Source organism: Channa argus, chromosome 2 (assembly GCF_033026475.1).
Source record: "Channa argus isolate prfri chromosome 2, Channa argus male v1.0, whole genome shotgun sequence".
Lineage (NCBI taxonomy): Eukaryota > Metazoa > Chordata > Actinopteri > Anabantiformes > Channidae > Channa > Channa argus.
In genome coordinates this window covers 2,539,682-2,560,645 of record NC_090198.1, presented here as the reverse complement: position 1 = coordinate 2,560,645, position 20,964 = coordinate 2,539,682, and the positions used below count along the sequence as shown (strand labels likewise).

General features: G+C 39.0%; 1 protein-coding gene across 4 annotated transcripts in view; it reads right to left on the bottom strand.

Annotated features, from left to right (window-relative positions):
- tpcn2 (two pore segment channel 2) overlaps window positions 1–20,957 on the bottom strand; it is a 29,492-nt gene extending 8,535 nt beyond the window's left edge. The window contains exons 1-16 of one of the 4 annotated variants that reach the window (XM_067494444.1): window positions 20,726–20,957; window positions 13,605–13,660; window positions 12,157–12,233; window positions 10,771–10,948; window positions 10,484–10,600; window positions 9,237–9,343; window positions 7,711–7,783; window positions 5,584–5,683; window positions 5,439–5,504; window positions 5,256–5,320; window positions 4,019–4,110; window positions 3,698–3,779; window positions 2,094–2,183; window positions 1,865–1,984; window positions 1,586–1,645; window positions 786–914 (exon numbers count right to left, since the gene is read on the bottom strand). In XM_067494444.1, the coding sequence (XP_067350545.1) occupies window positions 786–914; window positions 1,586–1,645; window positions 1,865–1,984; window positions 2,094–2,183; window positions 3,698–3,779; window positions 4,019–4,110; window positions 5,256–5,320; window positions 5,439–5,504; window positions 5,584–5,683; window positions 7,711–7,783; window positions 9,237–9,343; window positions 10,484–10,600; window positions 10,771–10,948; window positions 12,157–12,233; window positions 13,605–13,660; window positions 20,726–20,819 (1,506 nt within the window). In that variant the 5' untranslated portion in view covers window positions 20,820–20,957. Of the gene's footprint in view, window positions 1–785; window positions 915–1,585; window positions 1,646–1,864; window positions 1,985–2,093; window positions 2,184–3,697; window positions 3,780–4,018; window positions 4,111–5,255; window positions 5,321–5,438; window positions 5,505–5,583; window positions 5,684–7,710; window positions 7,784–9,236; window positions 9,344–10,483; window positions 10,601–10,770; window positions 10,949–12,156; window positions 12,234–13,604; window positions 13,661–18,899; window positions 19,315–20,725 lie in introns of those variants that run through there. The other 3 variants (XM_067494452.1, XM_067494434.1, XM_067494461.1) reach the window with 3 other exon arrangements.
- Window positions 20,958–20,964: the final 7 nt, after the last annotated feature.

Sequence of the window (20,964 nt, the reverse complement as noted above, 5' to 3'; positions counted from 1 at the left end):
AGCTGGAGGTAGCAGAGCTTAAGATGTTGAGGTTCTCTTTGGGAGTGACGAGGATGGACAGGATCAGGAATGAGGACATCAGAGGGACAGCTCATGTTAGATGTTTTGGAGATAAAGTCAGAGAGGCCAGATTGAGGTGGTTTGGACATGTTCAGAGGAGAAACTGTGAATATATCGGTAGAAGGATGCTGAGGTTGGAGCTGCCAGGCAGGAGGTCTAGAGGACGACCAAAGAGGAGATTTATGGATGTAGTGAGAGAGGACATGAAGTTAGTTGGTCTGAGAGAAGAGTATGCAGAGGACAGGGTTAGATGGAGGCACGTGAAAGGGAACAGCCCAAAGGAAAAGAACAAGACTTTTGTACTTTTACTGAAGTAATTTTACTTGTAACAAAATTTCTACTCTGTCATATTTTAACTTTTACTTTACTTTACTTTAAATATCAGGCAGTGTCAGTAAAAAAATTTATTTAAAGAATTTGTTTGAAATTTTGGGAAATGTGCTTAATCCACCATCTCTCTAGAAGTTATATTAGATGAACAATACCAATATTAACAGTCTCAGGAAGACACTAATTAAACTTAAAAAACATTATGTTTAATGAACTGGTAGATTATTTTCCATCTAAAAAGGACATATGACATCATACAAAACATGACACTAAAAGTAACCATGAAGAAATCTTGCCCTATAAAAACCCTTACAACTATAGTTTTACACTGACTACACAGATGTAATATGCTCAATAGTTAACGTAAGTGGAGTTTATAAAAACAGCCGCTTTACCAATAGGACAACGGTGAGGAAGCCATCAAAGATGTTGTTCCTGTAGGAAAGGTACCCTCTCCAGCTGAAGGCAAAGATCTTCACACACATTTCAAATAAGTAGTACAGGATGAAGCACAGGTTGATAATCTGAATGAAGGACAGTGGTAGACTGGAATTAGTTTAGCTTGGCAACATGGTAATGGGAGATAATCTCTCTGTAAAAATGCAACTAGCTTATTATGTTGATTAATATTATGGATAATAGTAAAGTAATCACAAGGTACTGCTTACATTTTGCAAATAATAATAATAATAATAATAATAATAATAATAATAATAATAATAATAATAATAATAATAATAATAATAATAATAATAATATACCTAGGTAATAAGAGGCCAAAATTATGGGTAATACCATTGAAACCAAACATCAAGAGCTTCAGTAATTACAAAAGGTGGCAAAAGGTGGATGTTTCTGTGCAAGAGCTGTAAAATGCATAACTAAATGTTTTTACTGAATTGCATGGTAATAACTGCAGTGGTTGTTTATTATATTGTTATTACTTCACTAAAGACAATGATATTACTGTATTATTTTATTATTCATTTTATATTTTAATATTTATTATTTAATTTTCACCTTTTCCAAAATAGTGATGCTAGAGGAAAGGTCGTGGGGGTTCCCCAGGTTTTAGGAGTTATCCTCTGATCACCTCTATAAGATAATGTTTTTTGGGCCAGTGTGCAACATCCTGATCAAGTCAGATGTTGCTCCCCAGCACTGATTTTAGGGGCTTCGCTATGACTGTGCTCACCTCCAAGGTGTAGTTGTCTCTCTCTAAAGTGGACTTTTCAGAGTTGATTACCAGGATAGTCTGAAAGACACAAAAAATGTTATTACAGTATGCTGGCCAGCTTGACCACGTTGTGTGGGTTTGTTAACTTGTTTGACCAGTTTGAGAGTTAAGACTTAGTGGTAGGATTCGGGATAGAATAAAGTTGAGTATGTTTTAGAGTGAAGTGCAAGGAAATACATTATGTCAGTGAATGTCCACACAGCTATACAAATTTGTGTGCATGTGCGTGCAACTTACACATATACACATGACGTTGATGAGTGCTACTGCGTTGCCAATTATAGTGAGATAGTAGTGACTGAAGATCAACTGAAGCCTCTGCAGAACTGGAGAGTTGTACTGGGGCAAGGGAGGATGCTGGGAGGAATGCCCACACACACACACACACACACACACACACACACAGATATCAGAAACAGAAAACATTTGTAAAATAAAATGTAAAATGAATGGGGTAGAAATCCACCTCCTTGATGCGGTCTTTATCCAGTTGATCAAATATCCTTCTGAACTGCTCTCGATCCATGTAGCCAACATCTGCATACTGCTGCGCCTCCTGCATTAGAAGGGCAGATGAGACAGTCATAAGACCATGAGTGGCTGGTGTAAATGGGCTAACAGAGCTAAGTCCTCCAAGTCTTATTATACAATCAAGACACTTCAACGCGTCTTCAAAAATAGAACAAATAGTTTTATGTTAACAGCATAAAACAGTCATATTAATCAATATGTGTCTAAATGTGATTATTTTAACAGACACAAAAGCTTCCTTTGTTAATTTGCTGATTATTTGGGCTAAATTCATTCAGCTCACAGGTTGTCTGACAGTGGCTTAAGCAAGGACTCTCACACTTTTATTGGCAGCAAAGTGTTATGTTTTTGACCTCCTGTAATGCACAGTTTCTCTGCTCCGAATGTCCATTGCAACTACCAGCCAACTGGCTTTAGAAGCTCACTAGGAGGAGAGCTGAAGATAAGTGAAGCCAGTTTTATCCACACAAAACATATTTACAAGGTGTTTACTGGAAGAAAAAAGGGATGAGGAGCTGGTATTCAGCAGCAGGCTGGTGGTGGAGGACATGCTACACCCTGTATGCATGTTGAAATAGTGATACCAAGCATTGTTCAACAACATGACAGACTGTTGATTTGGTTAGTTTGCTGATTACAATTATTACCGAAATATATTAAATTTGGGCAGCTCGCTGTTGGAGTGGTTAGTACTACTGCCTTACAGCTACAACGTTTCTGGTGCAAATCCACCAGTGAACTGAAGCCTTTCTGTGAGTTGACATGTTCTCCCCTTATTGCTGTGGGTTTCCTTTGGGTACTGGTTTCCTCCCAAGTCTAAACACATGCATGTTAGGTGTGAATATAGGTGTGAATAGCTCTGTTTTTGCTCTGAGATAGACTGGAGACCTGTCCAAGATGTAACCTGCCTCTCTACACACTGAACGTAAAGCTGAATGGCATTTAACCATCAGTTGTGTGTGTGCAGCTTAATATTCAAGTTAAAGAGCAAGTTCTTGCCTAACAAAGTACTCACTAAGTACTTTTTACTAAGGTGGAAGTACTAAGTACATGCTCTATAATTTACTACAAGCTATAGTATGTATTTTTTTCCCAAATACTGTTTTGTAGAGATATGCTCAATAACTAATCTTACTATGGAGAAGTGCATTCAATGCCTCCCATGATACCAAGAGGACTGAACAGGAGTGGCAGCAGTGCTGAGCTATTTCTTTTTTAAATGTATGAAAAAGAACATGTATGAACTTACCAGTCAGACAAGATCAAATCCTGTGCATCACATGTGGATGTGAAGTGGCACCTTGCACATTTCTCAGACCACTTATAATAATAAGATTAACATCAACAGCTATATGTATTTAATGTTATGGCTGAAAAGTGTATATACGTATAGCTTGTTCTGCAAAGTATCTAAATAACTACTGACTAATGCTGCTAAGTGTTTTCTTCCAATAAAAAAGTATTATCTGCTGTAGTATCAACATTTGCAAAAAATAAGTATGTGAGTGTGGGTTCAGAGAATGGTGTAATGGTTCTGACCAAAGTGATAGCTGCTCTGTAGTAGCTCTTCATCTTGACTCTTTTCATCACGTCCAGCACAGAATCCAGACGCACATGCTCCCTGGTATAGAAAACAACACAAAACAAACGGTAAACATAAACTACCATAATATTTCTCATTAAATAATGTATTTCTACTGTGTCTCTACTGTGTATGAGCTTAATTTGTAGGGTTTTCCGAAAAAAAAAAAAAAAAGAGAACGACTGGATGTGTGACAAGACACAATTAGTGAGTGTTCAAATACTTGAACATCTGTGTGTGTGTGTGTGTGTGTGTGTGTGTGTGTTCGTTGCTCTTACGCAGCAGGCTGTTGGGCTCCGTGGCAGCTGAGGACATGGAAAGCAGCACAGATTCCTAGTCGTCTTCTGATGATGGATGTCTGAACTGACATCTGGAAGGAAACATGAACAGAAAGATTCCCGACTTTATATGTTGATGTGCTTAATGTGGGTGAACAGTATTTTTGTTCTTTCTGTCTCTATTACTCTGTTACATACTTTATTCTGTCTCTGTACTATTAATACAGTATAAATACTGTGTATGTCTTTGCCCAGCTTAGTACATGTGAACCCCATCAAGAAAATGACTGCTGACTTGATAATGGTCCAGAAGACAATCATTGGTATGCTTAACAAGAAGGGGAAGCCAGAGAAGTTCATTGCTAAGAGGGCTGGCTACCTGCAGAATGCTGTATTGAATCATATTAAGATGGACTGAAGGAGACAAACATGGTAGAAAAAGGTGCACAACAACAGGGATGACTGCAGGCTTAAGCAGACAAAGTTGATTCAAGAATGTGGGAGAGCTTCTGAAGAAGCTGGCTGAGCCTGGATTCAGTGCTTCAAAAGTCACCATGCACAGACACATCTGATGTAAAATCTGTTTCAGTGTTGGAATATGGAATTCTTTATATGTTCTCAACTGCAGCAACTCACACTAAAGCATATAAACCACAGGAATGGTCCTTCGAATAAGGGGGAGGTCCAAAGCCAAAAGTGTTGTTAGTCTATTTCTAATTGTGGTGCAGTAAAAGCATGCAATTCACTAAGAGGTTTATGCCAGGTGAACGGGTGAATGTAACAGCTTTAGCTACAGAAACGGTATAAAGTATGACCTGAAAGAACGGTCTATTGGCTCGGCACAGATACTATTGGATTATGAGAAATGTAGGAAGAGGAGCATTTTGGTGTTCACACTAGGAAAAGTCAGGATATCTTAGTTGCTTTAATTTTGACCATTCTGAGTGTGTTTTACTAAACTACTACAGTGCCATTGCTGAAGTGGTAACCATAAGGCTCAACAATTTGATAACAGACTGCATACACCCAATAACTGCATTATTGGGTGTATGCCATGGCTATGAATCATGATTCCTCCTGTCAGCCCTTCACCGCCAAGGCCAGTCTTTCCAAAGCACTAGCTGTAATGACACACCCATTTTTCCCAGCTGAGAACAGGCCTAAATTGTTTGTTCATGTCTCTGAAAAGCTCAAAACATGATCCAACTGGAGCTAACTCTCTGCACATGTGACTCACCAGTAAATATCCCCTGAATTGGTTATAGATGATGGCTGTCAGCAAATTCATCAGACAGTAGGTCCCTGTTGGGAAGCAAAATACAATCTCTCTGCAACACTGATTTGACTTGAACAGTAACAGAATCATCTACTATCACTTAAAGCTGCTGCACTAACTTAGACAATAATACCTGATGCTTACCAATTACACTGAAGACAACAAAGAAGATGGAATAGCCTCTGTTGAGGGAGTAGGCAGGGATCATCACTAAAGGTATGAAGTGAATATGATCAGCTCAACCACAAAAACAATTAACAGGGATCTACAAAAATGAATAATTGCATACCATCTGGGTTGTTGGCAGTAGTGAGCAACACTAGCAGAGAGGTAAGGGAATTAGGCAAGTTTCTGAAATGCATCTCCCACTCCCCATTCTTCTTTGGATCCTGGACAGAAACACAGGTTGAACTTATGGAGCAGCTCAAATTTCTTAGTTTCATCATTTGATATATTGTGTTTGTGCTATTTACAAACAAAAATAAGTTTTAAATTATTTGCAAATTATTTAATTTTATTTTAATTGACATTTTGCATAATGTCCCAACTTTCTTGGAAATGAGGTTAGTATTTTGCTGCAAGTCATGTGTGGAATGACAACAGTGTGTTGGTCACTAACAGTCAAGCTCTATTATATCTAAAAGGCCTCATGGCACCATATCATCCCAGTAGACCACTTCGATCTCAGAATGCAGGCCTATTCATGGTTCCCAGAATCTCCAAAGGTTGAATGGGAGGCAGAGCCTTTAGTTATCAAGCTCCTGTCCTGTGGAACCAGTCCCCTAGTTCAGAGTCAGGTAGCAGACACCTCTCTACTTTTAAGTCTAGGCTTAAAACCTATTCTTTCTCCCGTGAATGTCTTTCCCCTTCTCTGTCTCCCTGTCTCTGTCCCTTTTTCCAGGTCTCCCCTGCTTTGGAGTTGTGTGCTTTCCAGTGTGCAGCTGCTGAATTGAATTAAAGGACAGTTAGATCAGTCAAATTCTTTTGCTGTTTTAATCTATCAGTCACTATGGGTTTAACACAGATTGCCTACAAACTGATGGAGAGTTAAATGGGCCTCATTCCACACACGTGGCTGAATCCAGATTAAAATGTTGAATAAATTATGTGACATAAGTCTGGAACTTGGTTCTTTGAAACTTTTCAATTAAATTAAATAATACTTTATTTATACAGTGTCAATTCACAACAAAGTCATCTCAAGGCACTTTACATAATAAAGTCAAGACTATGGTGATCTATAGAGAAAACCCAACAAATCCCTTGAGAAAATCCTTGGCAACAGTGGAGAAAAAACTTCCTTTAACGGAAGAAACCTCCTGCAGAACCAGGCTCATGGTGGGCAGCAATCTGCCTTAACTGGTTGGGGTGAGTGGAAAGTGGAGAAAGAAAAAAAAAGAGCAACAAAAAGCAACAGTAAAACATTCTGCAGGTTGGTAGGACCAGTAGCTGCACACTGGAAATCAAACAGCTCTAAAGCTGGGGACACCTGCAGAAACGGACAGAGAGGGAGACAGAGAAGGAGAAAGACAACTACGGAACAACTATGGGAGAAAAAAAGAAACTAAGCTAATACAGTCATACAGTGCTGACGAATAAAGCTGGTTCAAAATGTACATGGATCTGTTGTCATAGGATCCAGACCAAGACATAAAGTCATTTTCAAATACAAGTGTTTCAATTTCTAAAAAGAAAAAAAAGGAATTTTCTGTTGACGTAGCAATCATAATTCAATTGCATGTACTCATACATGATAAAATAGATAGCAAACACACTAAAATATGAAAAAACCCAGATTTTGAGATGCTATAAACAAAATTATGTAAACTCAGATTCTGATTGCAAAATAACCAGTGGAGCCAAGATTCATTATTTAAAGACTAACACTTCTTAAGTGATTAGTGTAGAATTCACTTTTTTTACATTTTCCCAAGATATTTTAGAAACATTTAAAACTCAAGTAGCTTAGTACCAGACTTTGCATATGATAGGTCCAACAAGCTCAAGCTCCAACATTGTTCATAATCTAAGAAAATCAGTGATGGTATCTAAGTTAACAGTAATGCAAGTAGCACCAGTCACAACATAATATAAAACAGTGGTGATAAAATGAAGAAACACATGTAAAATGACAGCTATTTACCTGAATCTATTACCATGGTGCATGCTGAGATGTTTCTTAACACATCTCATGTTATATATCATGTTTTTACAACATGTGACTACGGTATGTTTGGGCCTAAGTTAAACTGTGTTAAGTTGCCTCATAAACTCACCTTTTCCTTTAAAGACTTCAACACGCGATGAGTTAAAGCTTTTCTTTTTCATGTTTTTATAATTGTACTTTTTTGGAAGTGACCCTTGAAGGTGAGTTGATTTGTGTGATATTTGTGTGGCCAAAAATATCTGAACTCACCTCATTTTTAGCAAACAGTAACATGCCAATCATGGTGAAGAGGCAGAGGTGGAGCGCCAGCAGCAGGATGACACTGCAGAGACAGGAGGACACACACACACACACGCACACACACACTTAGTGGAATGGAGACCCTGAAAGGGTTGAGCAGTTAAGATAATTGATGGAGGGATTTGCACTGATGATGGGATAATTGCAGCACTACTTAAAGTTTTCTCCAGCACATCCCAGGCTTCTTAATTGAGTTTAAGTTCAAAGTCCACATGTGAAAATTATGTCTCATGCTTCTCTCAGCCTGTCAGCCAACCCTGGCATTTTTGTCTTGAAATACATCTGTACATCTGTTAGGGAAGATAAACTCCACTGATGGAAAACCTGGTCGTTCAGTACACAATATTCAAGTGGTCAGCTATTCATTGCATCAGTTAGGGTTGAAGAACTTGCCAGCTGAGATGTATTATTCATTGTACTGAATATCAAATGGAGACATTTTTGGCCAGGCAGTGCATATGTACATTGTCTTTTAACATTGATGCCTGAAATAACTTCACAATTACAAAACAAACTTCTGTCCGGAGATCAACTCATTAGCATGGTTTAAAATTGTAGGACAGAGACGTAGGATATTTGCTTCCAGTTCCTTGTCGCTAATAATTTTACTGTAACTTCACATAGTTTTAGGTCTGCCACTACCAGTCTGGATCAGTACACGGACACTCTGACGTCCGACATTAACTTCTGTGAGGACAGTGTCATTCCATCACGCACCAAGGTGAGTTATAACAATGACAAACCCTGGTTCACAGCTAACCTTAGACAGCGGCGGTCAGAGAAAGAGGCCGTATTCAAAAGTGGGGACGAAGTCAATTACAGAGAGGCTAAGTACAGATTTAGCAAAGAGGTGAACGGAGCTAAATCGGTGCATGGTGAGAGAATGAACAGCAATTCTCAGCCAGCTGAAGGCAAAGCTAACTACAACCCTAGAGCCCCCCACTCTGAACAACCGGCGCCTGGCCAACTGCCTGAATGAGTTTTACTGCCGCTTTAAAAGACAATGGGACAGACGTGATACACCGCACCAGCCACTGATCAGCAGCATGTACTAATTATGATGTACTAATTTTACTCTTTACTTTTCCAATCATTTGTTGGTGCCAATTAGCCCCTAAGCTAACCCCAACACTTTTCCACCATGTTGTTAATTTGTTTTATGTCATAGAAATTTTTGGAAATGTTGTGTATTTTAGACACTGTAACACTATCAGAAAGAAGATCAGTGAGCAGTCGTGCTTTTGTAACTTTATAATATAGAAGCAGACACACATGTAGACACTTAATCAATCAGTAATTTAAAAAACTGAAGCCTGCCACTCTCAGTGACCCAGTTTGCCGAGCTTCTGATTTACCCATCTGTGTTCTAGCATACATCATAATTCTGTGATTGCCACAGAGGCTGGCTAGTTCGGACAAAACAGCTTATTTATGTTGCATAAGATGACCATAAATGAGGGAGTATAGAAGTAAACCTGGCAATCTCTGGCACAGTCCTCTTGATGCACTTCAATGTTTTTTTCATCAGGGAGGAGTTTTGCAGGAGGAAGAAGGGGCGCAGTAGACGGCGTACTCTCAGTTTCTGATTAATAATGAAAAGCAAATTTGTTATAAATGTTCAGCTATACACCGATCAGGTAAAACAGTATGACCACCTGTGCAATTTAACGCAATCCAGTACAGTGGCTCTGTCATAAATTCAACTTTTACAGATTTATAATTTCTCATTTTTTAGGTTAAAACTGCCAGAAAGGTGATCATTCTACTATGTGTTTATTATTGAGGTCAAAGTGGGTAGTGGAGTCGTACTGGAGTGCATTATAAGAAGAGGTGGTTTTAATGTTTTGGCCAAACTGCTATGTGAATTTGATGTATTAAATGTTATGCTAAAAACAAAGCACAGCCACGAGTTTACTAAATGGGTCACTGAGATAAAAACTATTGTGTCCTGAAATGATGACAGTAGTTGATGAGTTAATCTAAATCTCTGGTCTTCTTATCTCAGGGGGAGAAAGACAGTCCTCATATCTCTAAAAACATTAACATTTATTTGATAAACCAATCAAGATTCAAATTTAAATCTCTTGATTTCGAGACTAAAAACTTAACACTAAACACTAAATTGGTATTGGTATGTTGGTGTTTTACTGGTCCAATGCCATTGGTGCTGATCCTCCTCTACACTTTGGTCATTTGGAGCATACAGACTTTTAACTACAGTACTGATGGTGTGTTGTTGTCAGTAAAAAGTCAATAATTATTGGCTGATTGCCCAAGAAGGTTGTTCCAAACACTCATTTACAACCGTTGTAATGAGAATGATAATAATCTAACTTTTTAAACAGTGGCTGATCAATGTTTTTATTTGTCCAGTACTTCTAATCTAAGGACATTCCCACCATCATCAGCTGTAGGTTGTGTTTTATGCTATTTACCAAGGGTATCAACTGTGTCTGAACACAACTTTACATTTGGATGACTGTACACTCATCGTGTTAATGGAGCACATCAAGGAGTCGTATGACATCATGGCAGCAAAGCACAAAATACCAAACTGTGATATGTGGCTTTGGTTTTCTTTGGGAGGAATTTTGCTGATAATGAAAACAGAATTAATGACTCTAGGAAAGACTATTTCTTCCTTATTTCTACTTCACTTCTGAATGACCAGTGATGTTCAGTTGATTAAATAACAACTGAGCACAGCATTAGATAGCCTCACCTCATCACACAGCATGCTGAGAGACAACACCCAGTCGATGACAGAGACTAAAATGACTACAGAGTAGCCAATCAGCCATTTGTTCTTTCTGAATTCCTCCCAACCAATCAGGTAGCTCTGAAAACAAAACTGATGAAGTCAAGATGTGGTCCAAGTTGATAAATAATTAGAAAACAAATATGAGATCAGTGTGAATATTTGGAGACGTGACAAATACCTTGTCAAAGTCAATTTTTAAACCAGACAATTCCAAATGTTCTGGAAATTTCTAGCCAAGTTGTTGTTACCTTAATACCAAGGTCTAGTGAGAAGATGATGAGGCAGACCATCTCAATGCTCTCAGTAAATCCGCATGGAGGCTCCCAGGGTGGAGAGCGATATCGAGGGTCTGAGGAGACAGACAGAGAGGAAGGGCGCTCCACGAAGGCCAGCAACAACAACACCGTAATGGTCAGGCCCAAACCCCTGAGACAGGGAAAGACAGATGAGTGGGTGGACAAATCAAGTTAGGAAAAATATCACTTTAAATTTTGAGTATTCAATATAAAGTTGGGTATACATGTTTGCATCCCCTTACACTGAAATATTCCATATGGGGATGCAAAGTTAACATAAACCATAACATGACTATAATGCACATTCAGCTAGTACAAAAGTTATTTTATCATGAGACGTAACAGAAATTCTTGAGGAGCGTATTGATGTTTAATGGACTGCTACAGAGTATTTTGGTTGTTTTATGTAAATCATGGCAAGATATTTGAATGGACATGAAAAGTAGATCTAATCCTGGACAGTGGCCCTTTTTTAAAGTAGTGCTTTGAGAAAATTACCCGTAGAAAAATCTGAAAATAGCACAACTTTTTAAAAGTATTTACAGTGAATATACCAATAAGAAGCATGACTGCTTGTCCATCTTAATGTGTGATACACTAGTAATGAGTGCAGGGCTTATCTTGCCTAATGCCCCATGTCAGCTGGGACTGGCTCCAACTGTCCACAACCCTTTTCAGAATGCAACTAGTATACAGTGGCATGTTCAAATGCACCTGTCATTATCACACTTTTCTGTCATTTGCACTCTGACAGGTGAATAATGGGACCCTGCTTGGAACTAAATGAACCAGTACATTATCTAAGGAGACTATGTACAAACCATTGTTCAAAACTGTGTTACAGACAAAGATCATCACAAAGTCCCAATTTCTTTGTAGCTGCGAGACTTTTTGTAGAGCAGTCACATGCTGTAATTTACAGTCATTATTGTAGCAATTACAAAATAAGCACTGGAACACCGATCTCTTGTGGACTTTACAGGGAGGTGATGTATGTAAGAAGGCAAATGTTTGAATGAGTTGCTCTGGAAATTACCCAGAGAGCTGATCTGTCTCCAACTGTCAGGAGGATTTAAAGCAAACGAATGGACATGTTGACGTAATCTCTGTAGAAAGTCAACTGATCTGAATAAAACTTTTTGGCTTATATTTCTAAAAGTGTTACTACTCTTCTAATGTTTTCTGTAAAAAAAAAAGGACTTCTGTCACCAATAATGAGCAGCTCCACAGTTTCTGCTCTTCTAAACACTGTGGGTATAGAAGTTTTAGTTCCAAGGTAAACTCAGGTGTAATCGTATTTCATCCTGCCTGAGCAGGTGTTAAAAGGTGTGGACTTACCACTGGCATATCCTGGAGTAGTACCATCGATACAGGCGGAGTGAGCTGGCATCCACCCGGTGGTTGATGGATCGGTACTGTCAGCAGGTAACAAACTTTAAAAGTAGGACTTTGTCCAGGCAATGTAAAATATAAGAGGAACATACAAAATAGAAAAAACAAGGAGGCAAAATGTACTCACTATGAAAACTGTGATAATCTGTACCAGTTGCAGATATTTTTCTTCGTTTTTTAAGATTTTGATATGGTAGCTGTTAGTTCTAAGCTCTGATAGCTGACGTTCTATCAACACATGCTTCATTTGCCTCTGAGTTTAGGGATAGGGCGAGGGGTGGATTTAGACAGTCCATTTACTTTAGGATAGCACAGCCTGAAGGTGTCAAAATATGACACTGGTGACTCTAGAGCCTCACATTAACTACTACACCCAAGCCTTTAGAATACATCTACCATTTAAATACCTAAACATATAAACTAATAGATCAATGCCACATATTGCTATATACTGTACATCTGTGCTTAGAGATAAAAACAGGGTCAGCAGCCTGCTGTGTCTAGATGATTATAGCAAATAGTAAAACCAAAACAAATCATTTTACTTTGCCACTTTTAAAGAAGTTTTTAATTTAGATCTGTCACTTATCAGACACATATGTAGTGCTGCTATGGAGCTGGCCTACGCTCACTGGAAGCAACTAAGTTAATATGTGAATAGGAGGAGTCAAAAACCCTCTACCTCCTGAGCCTCAGGGGCCTCTGTATTTAGACCAGTCCATGGGCACAGGAAGGTAGAGTGGTTGTCCACCAATCTCACAGTTGTTGGTTCAATCTCCACCTCCTCCAGTCACATGTTGAAGTTTCCTTGAGCAAGACACCAACTTAGTTGCTCCTGGTAAATATGTAGGCCAGCTGCAGAGCAGCTCCCTCATCGGTGAATGAGTGTGTGTGAATAAGAAGCGGTGTAGAATAGGTAGAAAAGTGCTATATACGTGAAGACCATTTACCTTCTCCTAGAGGTGAAGGTGCCAATGGACCTCAGACCTGATTTTTTATTACAAAGGTTCTTGCCCATGTAAAGCATGTAATGTTTGTTAAGAGCAAACGTTTCAGTCATGATCAGTCATTATAGTGATCAGTCATACTATCAGTCATAGTGACAGAGAGCAACTAGATACAATCTAAAGTTAGAGTAATTGTGTTACACTAGGTAGAAGCCTCTGGACTGGGAGGATTTAGGAGAAGTACAGGTTCAATTAGTCCAGGTGTGATGCCTTTTTAGAAATGTTTAGAGAGAATAAAGGCTCTGACTCTGCACTGTTCCTTAGCTAGAAAAGGGAGGACTGAAGCATACGTTCTGCCACGCAGGACAAACAAATACTGTATATTGTTTATCCCTTTGAATGCATATTCTTTTTCTTTCTAGCTGCCAAAAAAAATATTCTTCTTACCTGTATGGCATCCTCGATGAATACAACTGCTTGGTGGATGTAGAGCTCCTCATTACCTATGGACAGCAAAAAAAGGAGAGTAAATGTCTCAGAAGATGACTGAACAAAGTGCAGAGGTGGTGTCAGAGCACAGTAGTTTCCGCTGTTCCGAATCATCACCTGTGTAGTTATGGATCCTAAACAAGATAATATGCAAAAAACACCCCCTTACTACAGCAGAACACAGTCTCTGAGATGCTGTTGTCTGCACAACTGGTTGGGTTGGAGGCTGATATGAAGGTTTGTTTTTTTCTGGAAGCAATACTGAAAACAGAAACTACAATACAGTAAATACAAAAACTATCCAGACATACAGCACTGATTGTTCTCTAATTATCCTGAGTAGGATTATCACACTAAAGTAGATTCTGTAGAAGTACAGAATGAGTCCCGTTTCAAATTCTAAATGTACCTCCATGGCAACAATTTTAACAGCTCAATCTGTTCAGGGGTGGGGGGGCTGGAGCCTATTGCCGCTGTCACTGAATTGACAGTCTATCTCATGGCCAACGCAGAGAGATCCACAAACAACCAAACAAACCTCATTCACACCTTTGACCAATTTTTAGTCACCAATGGACCTAACATGCATATCTTTGGACTGTGGGAGAAAACTAAAGTACCAGGAAACCAACTCAAGCACATGGAGAACATGCATAAATCCCACAGAAAGGCTACAGCAGGCCTTGGAACCTTGGACCTTCTGCATCAGACATCTTTTTTTCCTCATCCTCCCTGGACAAATTATTGTTGTCATGTGTGCTAAATAAGTGTTTTTGTATTTGCAGTAGAAGCACACACAAGGCTGCATAGAAAGATACTTGGATACCTGAATTTTAAGTTTCTGTGTAAGTTAATTCTGTTAAGTTTGGTTATATTACGATGGAAAACCGCAAAGTTATTTTCTATCTGATAAATGTGTTTCATGTGTGAGGAAACCACAGTGCCCTCAAATATTAATATTACACATCACATCAATGTGGTAATTAAATTAGTGTTTGGCTAATTCTGACCTTTGTACTAGTGTTTCCTTTATAACAAATGTGTCAAAATGTGTTAATAATCCCATATACAAGAGCTAATGCATTCTTAATTTGTACTCTATGATACTTTGACTATGTTTTTGAATACTAAGAGTAAAGTAATTTCTATTATTATACATTGTTTTTTGCTGCTTGTGCTCAACTCTCCAGGTGTTTTATCCTAAAGTTAACTTTAACGCACTTACTTGTCAATATCCTCTCTGGTGTCAAAGATCAACAGCTTGTCCCATGAGGCGTCGCCAAAGAGGAAAATGTTTGGCACATTGATTGGGCATTGAGCAGTTTTTACGCTGCATACCCCTTTTGCCGCAACCCTCCCATTTTTTTATCCAGGGTCAGGATCAGCACCAGGGTGGCCATTGGTAGGTGGGCGGGGCCACACCTGGTGAGATGGGTTTCGATCCCACGGCCTTCTGCATCTCAACCTGATGCTCTATCCATTGAGCCACCAGGCTCCCCAATATTGCTTCTGGTGTAGCTCTCAAAAATCTGTTTCACTGATAGGTGCATCTAGCAGTCAGAGCCAGTCTTGCTCCTCTCAAATTTCCTCTGCTGTTCCTGGTCATCTGAATCTCTCACCCCCAACTCATCCATTGCTTTTATCACAATAAAGTAACTTCACCTCACCATGATGCTGAGCATTCTTTGGGTCACACCTTCTCTGAACCATTGCAGAACATATAGTGATTTAAAAGATAATGTTCCTGCATGCACATTCAAAACGCTTCTCCTCAATGAAAAATATCTTTTTCGTTTTTCTTTTGTTCATTTTACCCAAACTTATTTGATCTTCTTTGAAGTTGTTCTATCAGTGTATTGGCAAAGTGTACGATCATGGCAGTTCTACTTGGACACATTGTGCCCTGAAATCCAACTACTTTAAATATAAAATTAAAAACATGTATAAGCCGTACAGGTTTTAGTGTGTTACATTGTATGTAGCCTTTACCCACTGTAATTACTGTAACACTCAAAATCCCAATGTATGACCATGAACAAGGTTAGGTGATGGTCCTCACTGCTGTGAATCTGTGTATAGGATTGTATATAGGACTTTTAGGGGAAAAACTATGGTAAAAGTTTGTTTTTCAGTCAGGTAAGATCAGAGAGCTCCTTACTTCAGAATATATCTTGTTCATAAAATACATGTATGTTGAAGATTTTGTTTTCTAGGTGTTCTGAGTTGTATTATTTGAGACAAAAAGGGTGTGATAGTGACAGAATTCAGATTAGGCTTTTAAAAAGCTATTTTTTTTAAAAAGCTGTCGAAGTGCTGGTAACTAATGCAGACAATGATTTTATCGGAAAAGTTTAGAGCAGAATAAGAACCTCAGTGATTCATATTGTTCCATAGCTGTCAGGTGATTATGTTTGGTGGCTTTGCATTTCCATTCAGCAGCCGTAGATGCATAGAGACAGAATGAATCACTTCTGGCCACACACACACACACACACAAAACTGCTGCTGACTTGATGTGTCATGCAGTGGTGGTCGGCGCAGCTGACGGGACATAAAACACAGTTGCTAAACTGTTGCAACACTCAATAACTCTGTGTTGGGTTTCTCACACTTGTTTCAGTAGCTTGATCTCACAAAAGGGAAACTACCAGAGGTACCTTGTGCTTGATAACATTAGCAGTAATTATCAATAAAATAATAAATATTTTCTCTTTGAAATTTCAAAGTATGTGAGTATGTGTGAGTATGTGCTAAACAATACTATTTTGTACACTGCTGCAGTTGTGCCAGGTTTTGCATTCACTGCACATAGGTGAAAACCCCAGCATCAATTATTTCTAGGGCCTGACCAAAAATTATAAATGATCTCTACACTACTTTATGAAGGTTTAGAATCAACAGTATTTTATCAGGCTAAAGTCTGTTAGCAAGTATTATTTGATACCCTTAATACAATTTATCTGAGATTAGCACCTTTTATTGATTAATATCTCAAAAGTCATTATCTGAATGCAAACTCGTTGGCTCATTATGAATTATTGGCTGATAACACATTTAATCCTGTTTCCTGAGTCTAATGGGATGGATGCACAACAGACTGTAGCAGCTAAGTCGTTAAGTGCATGACATTCAGTTAAAACAGTAAAATAGCTTAAAGAGCTAATATAAATTTGATTCATCAGTCTGCCAACAGTATGTATGAAATTCACACTTTAAAATCCAAAATTGACTTGTTATTTTAACCAGGAAAATTGTTACATGCTGTATCTGACATTTATAGGTTACAGCCCAAGATATCCCACATCATTTTATCCTATTTGTATTTGTAAAGAATTACAGAGGTGGGTGCATTATTATTACTTCAGAGCTGCTGACGATTGAATCCTCTTACTTTATTGAAAATTCTTACTATCATGCCATAACCAACCACAGTTGGTTTACAGTTGGTAATGTGCTATTAATATGTTAAATTCAGTTTGGCAATGAGAATTCCACATAGCCATCAGTTTCAATGGCTAAAATAACAGGGGATGCTAATATCAACATCGGCTCTCCCAAATACTATACCTCCTCTTAAGTTTTTCAGACACTTTAAAAGGTTAAAATTATTTTACCAGCACATATTTTGATGTCTCTGGTTATCAGTGTAAATTTCAGTTTTGTAACGGTACCTAATGAGAGATCAAAATGAAGAGGGATATCATTTCACACTCTTGTATAAAACTGATTTCTGTCCACACAACACACTAAATTGTAAAGGGGATGCTTTAGGGCAGCACAAGACCATGGTGGTTTATTTCACTGCCAGCTAAGAACAGGAAACTGAGGTTAAAATGGCTACCTGCTCGACAACAGATGACAGACAACAAGGCACTGTCTCTGGAATCTGGATTTGGACAGTCTGGACAGTTCAGGCTGCTGCTGAATACTGATGTGTGGGAAATTCTCTTGCCATAAATCCGGTTTAAATTCCACAGAGCATCTCCTTATCCTGAACATTTTAAATAATACTTTCAGCTCTATTTGCTTCAAAAGCAAGGCTTCCGTCAACAGACAGTTCAGTTACTCAGTCAAGTCAAGCACCTTGATTGTGGTGGCAGCTTAAACATTCAGCTGAGAAATATGCAGCAATTCTTGGATCCCATGCAGTCCGATAACCATGGACTCAACAGAGTGACCAATGAATGTTTACCACTATACAGTGTTGCAGGTAAGGGGTGACCACATTACTCAGATACAAAGGAGAGTTGTCACAAATTTTTATCATGTGCTTTAGCCTTTGATGCTTTGTCACAGAAACTGTGAATAAAAAATGGTAAATCCTCTGCACTTATATAGCACTTTTCTACCTACTGACACTCAAAGCGCTTTACACTGCTTCTTATTCACCCATTCACACTCACAATCACACACACTCTCACACTGATGGGGGAGCTGCTATGCAGCTGGCCAACACTCACCGGGAGCAACTAAGTTGGGCTTCAGTGTCTTGCTCAAGGACACTTCGACATGTGACCGGAGGAGCCCCATTTCATGCATTGTTCTAGTCTTCAAATGACTTTTTTGTAGTTTGATACTGATGGACATTTTTGTGTTGAATTTAAGTTCTACCTCCAGTTGATGTGTGGAATCGAGCTCACATGTTGGCTTTAATTTTAACACAAGAATGTCTCCAACAGCTGCAGCCGTATGTTTTTCATGTTGAACTACGAACTGACTGACAAATGGCAAAGGATTTTGATTAGGTTATTAATGTAAACTTTAGATAAGTCTCAAATATTCACCTAATGGCAGCTTTACAGATTCATATTTGTACAAAGCACTGAAACTACATATTGAATAAATGTGACATAAACATTAATACTCCAGTAATAATATTCCAATATATTAATTAAACATGTGTTTAACGTCCTCCAGGGGACCTGGAGTCCATGACTCACTGCGTACAGCTTTTGATCATTTTACTGAACCATGCTTTCTACTGAGATCACTCAGGGGCCAAGTTCTTCAATTTGGTTGCTCACATTAAGCCTAGAATATCTTCACATGATGTATCTGTAGGTTTAATGCATAGAGGTTGTAGAGACGTCGAATGGGTTATTAGGTCCTCAGCTGATTTCTTGCTGCTTCGTGGTGTGAACATGTGTTAGTGAGTAACAGAGGAACAGGGCTCACCTGTTCTGACACTCTCACGACATTTTTGCAGAGACCGTCGACCTGAACGCTTTACAAACCCCCTTGACCTCCACTCACCTGTGTCCCTCTCGACACCACACGACTCCCCGGCGACAGAGTACGACATCCGTCTCCTGCCCCAGGTCCTTTCGTGCTTTGCGCCCGACCTAGAGCCATAATCGCCGGGAGCTGTGTTCACACTGCTGCTCAGCAAACTGTCCGTTTCCATTCAGGAAATGTCCAACTTTTTCTGAAACCGCTCACCGCAGGGGAAAGCGAAAGTAGTTGGTCAGCTCCGAGATCGAGATCAGCTCCAGCAAAACTCCCTTTAGTGTTGTGCGAACACAGAACCAAAATACACCAGCGTCAAGCTGAAGGTATCGGAATGTGTTTTAGGAAGTTGTTCTCTGCCCCTCCCTGCTCTGTCCTGTCAATATGATTTTACAAGGACTCCAACAGACACACTCCACCTACTAAACACGGCACATTGCGGTCACATGAGAGGACAAACTTTACCCCCTGAGAACAGACGGAGAAGGGGACAAAACCAAAAGTGCAAGTAATTGCGACAAAGCCTCCTTTACAAGTACTAGTTTAAATTGACCATGCTGAAGTAAATACTAAACCTAATAACTGAACTGAAATATAAATCTTTAGGCCTTGTTAATTTAAATTCATTAATTAATTCATTCAGGTAAAAGGGGAATAATTAAAGTTGGACATAAAAATCATATACAACGCACACACACACACACACACATGCAACCTAAGGCTCAGTGTCTTGCTCAAGAACAGTGAGATGTGGAGTTTGGTAGCTGGAGACTAAATATCCAAGAATCCGCTGTACCCGATGTAGTTTGGTTCTAACTACCTCGGCCTGTAAGAAACGAGACGCAGCACACAGTAACATGCGACCGACATAATATTGTAGAGATCACAAATATACCTACAGAAAAATAGTTTCAAATAACTTCCATACTGTAAAATATACCTTGTTGTTTCAACTTTAAAAAGCCAAGTCCACAGGCTGCTTTAAATATTAAGACAATAATAAGACAATAAAACAATTAATTTTCTTGGGTCAGAGGTGCTTTTTTGTCATGATGGTTTTGAAATCCAACTGCAAATCTCCACTGTCTTACCAGTTACCAGTTTACCAGTTTGTGACTAAGAAGCAATGAGAGAGTTCCTAACAGTCAGCCAGCAATTTTTTTTCATTCTGAAATGAGTCAGCAGCAAGGCCACAGCTGTTGGTGTGATACACAGCACTATGAGTGTTTCGCTTTTTAACATTTAGTATCCAGTCAGTCCAACACTTCAATCGCAATATCTCTTTTTGATTAAATTTCACTGACTTTGTTTGTTCCCTGACTTTTAGCTTGCACCACTAGTAGGTTACCATTAATATTAGATGGCCTGACATTAAATTACATTCACATATACTTTAATCTTAAATTAATCATAATCATAAGAGAGCAAACACTTGAGTCATACTCTGACATGTAAATGGTAAATGTTCTGCACTTATATAGCACTTTTCTACCTATTGGCACTCAAAGCGCTTTACACTGCTTCTTATTAACCCATTCACACACACATTCACACACACACACTCATACACCGATGATGGAGCTGCTATGCAGCTGGCCAACGCTCACCGGGAGAAACTAAGTTGGGATTCAGTGTCTTGCTCAAGGACACTTAAACATGTGACCGGAGGAGGTGGGGATGGAAACAACAACTGTGAGATTGGTGGACGACCGCTCTACCTTCCTTTTTTTGTTTTTTGTTTTTCTCTGGTGCTCAGTTTCATTATATGAAAATAAGTTATTGTATCCATATGAAATAAATGCACAAGCATTAATGTACAGCAAAAGATCCAGAAATTATGAGTGATGGTTAACCTGCCAGATGTGCAAATGCTGACTGAACGCTGGCATGATAAGTAGTTTTAGCCTGGCTTTTCTTTAAGGAACAGTGCACCACCATTAGAGCCATGACTAAAGCGCCTTCCACTCGTGGCAGCAGCGTAGGTGACAAACAGCCTGAGGTGAGCACACCACCAGGAGGTAGGCAGATCTGCAGAAAAGTGGCAGCAAATGAGTGGTACAGAAGTATTAAGGGCTGAATTAAAAGTTGTTTC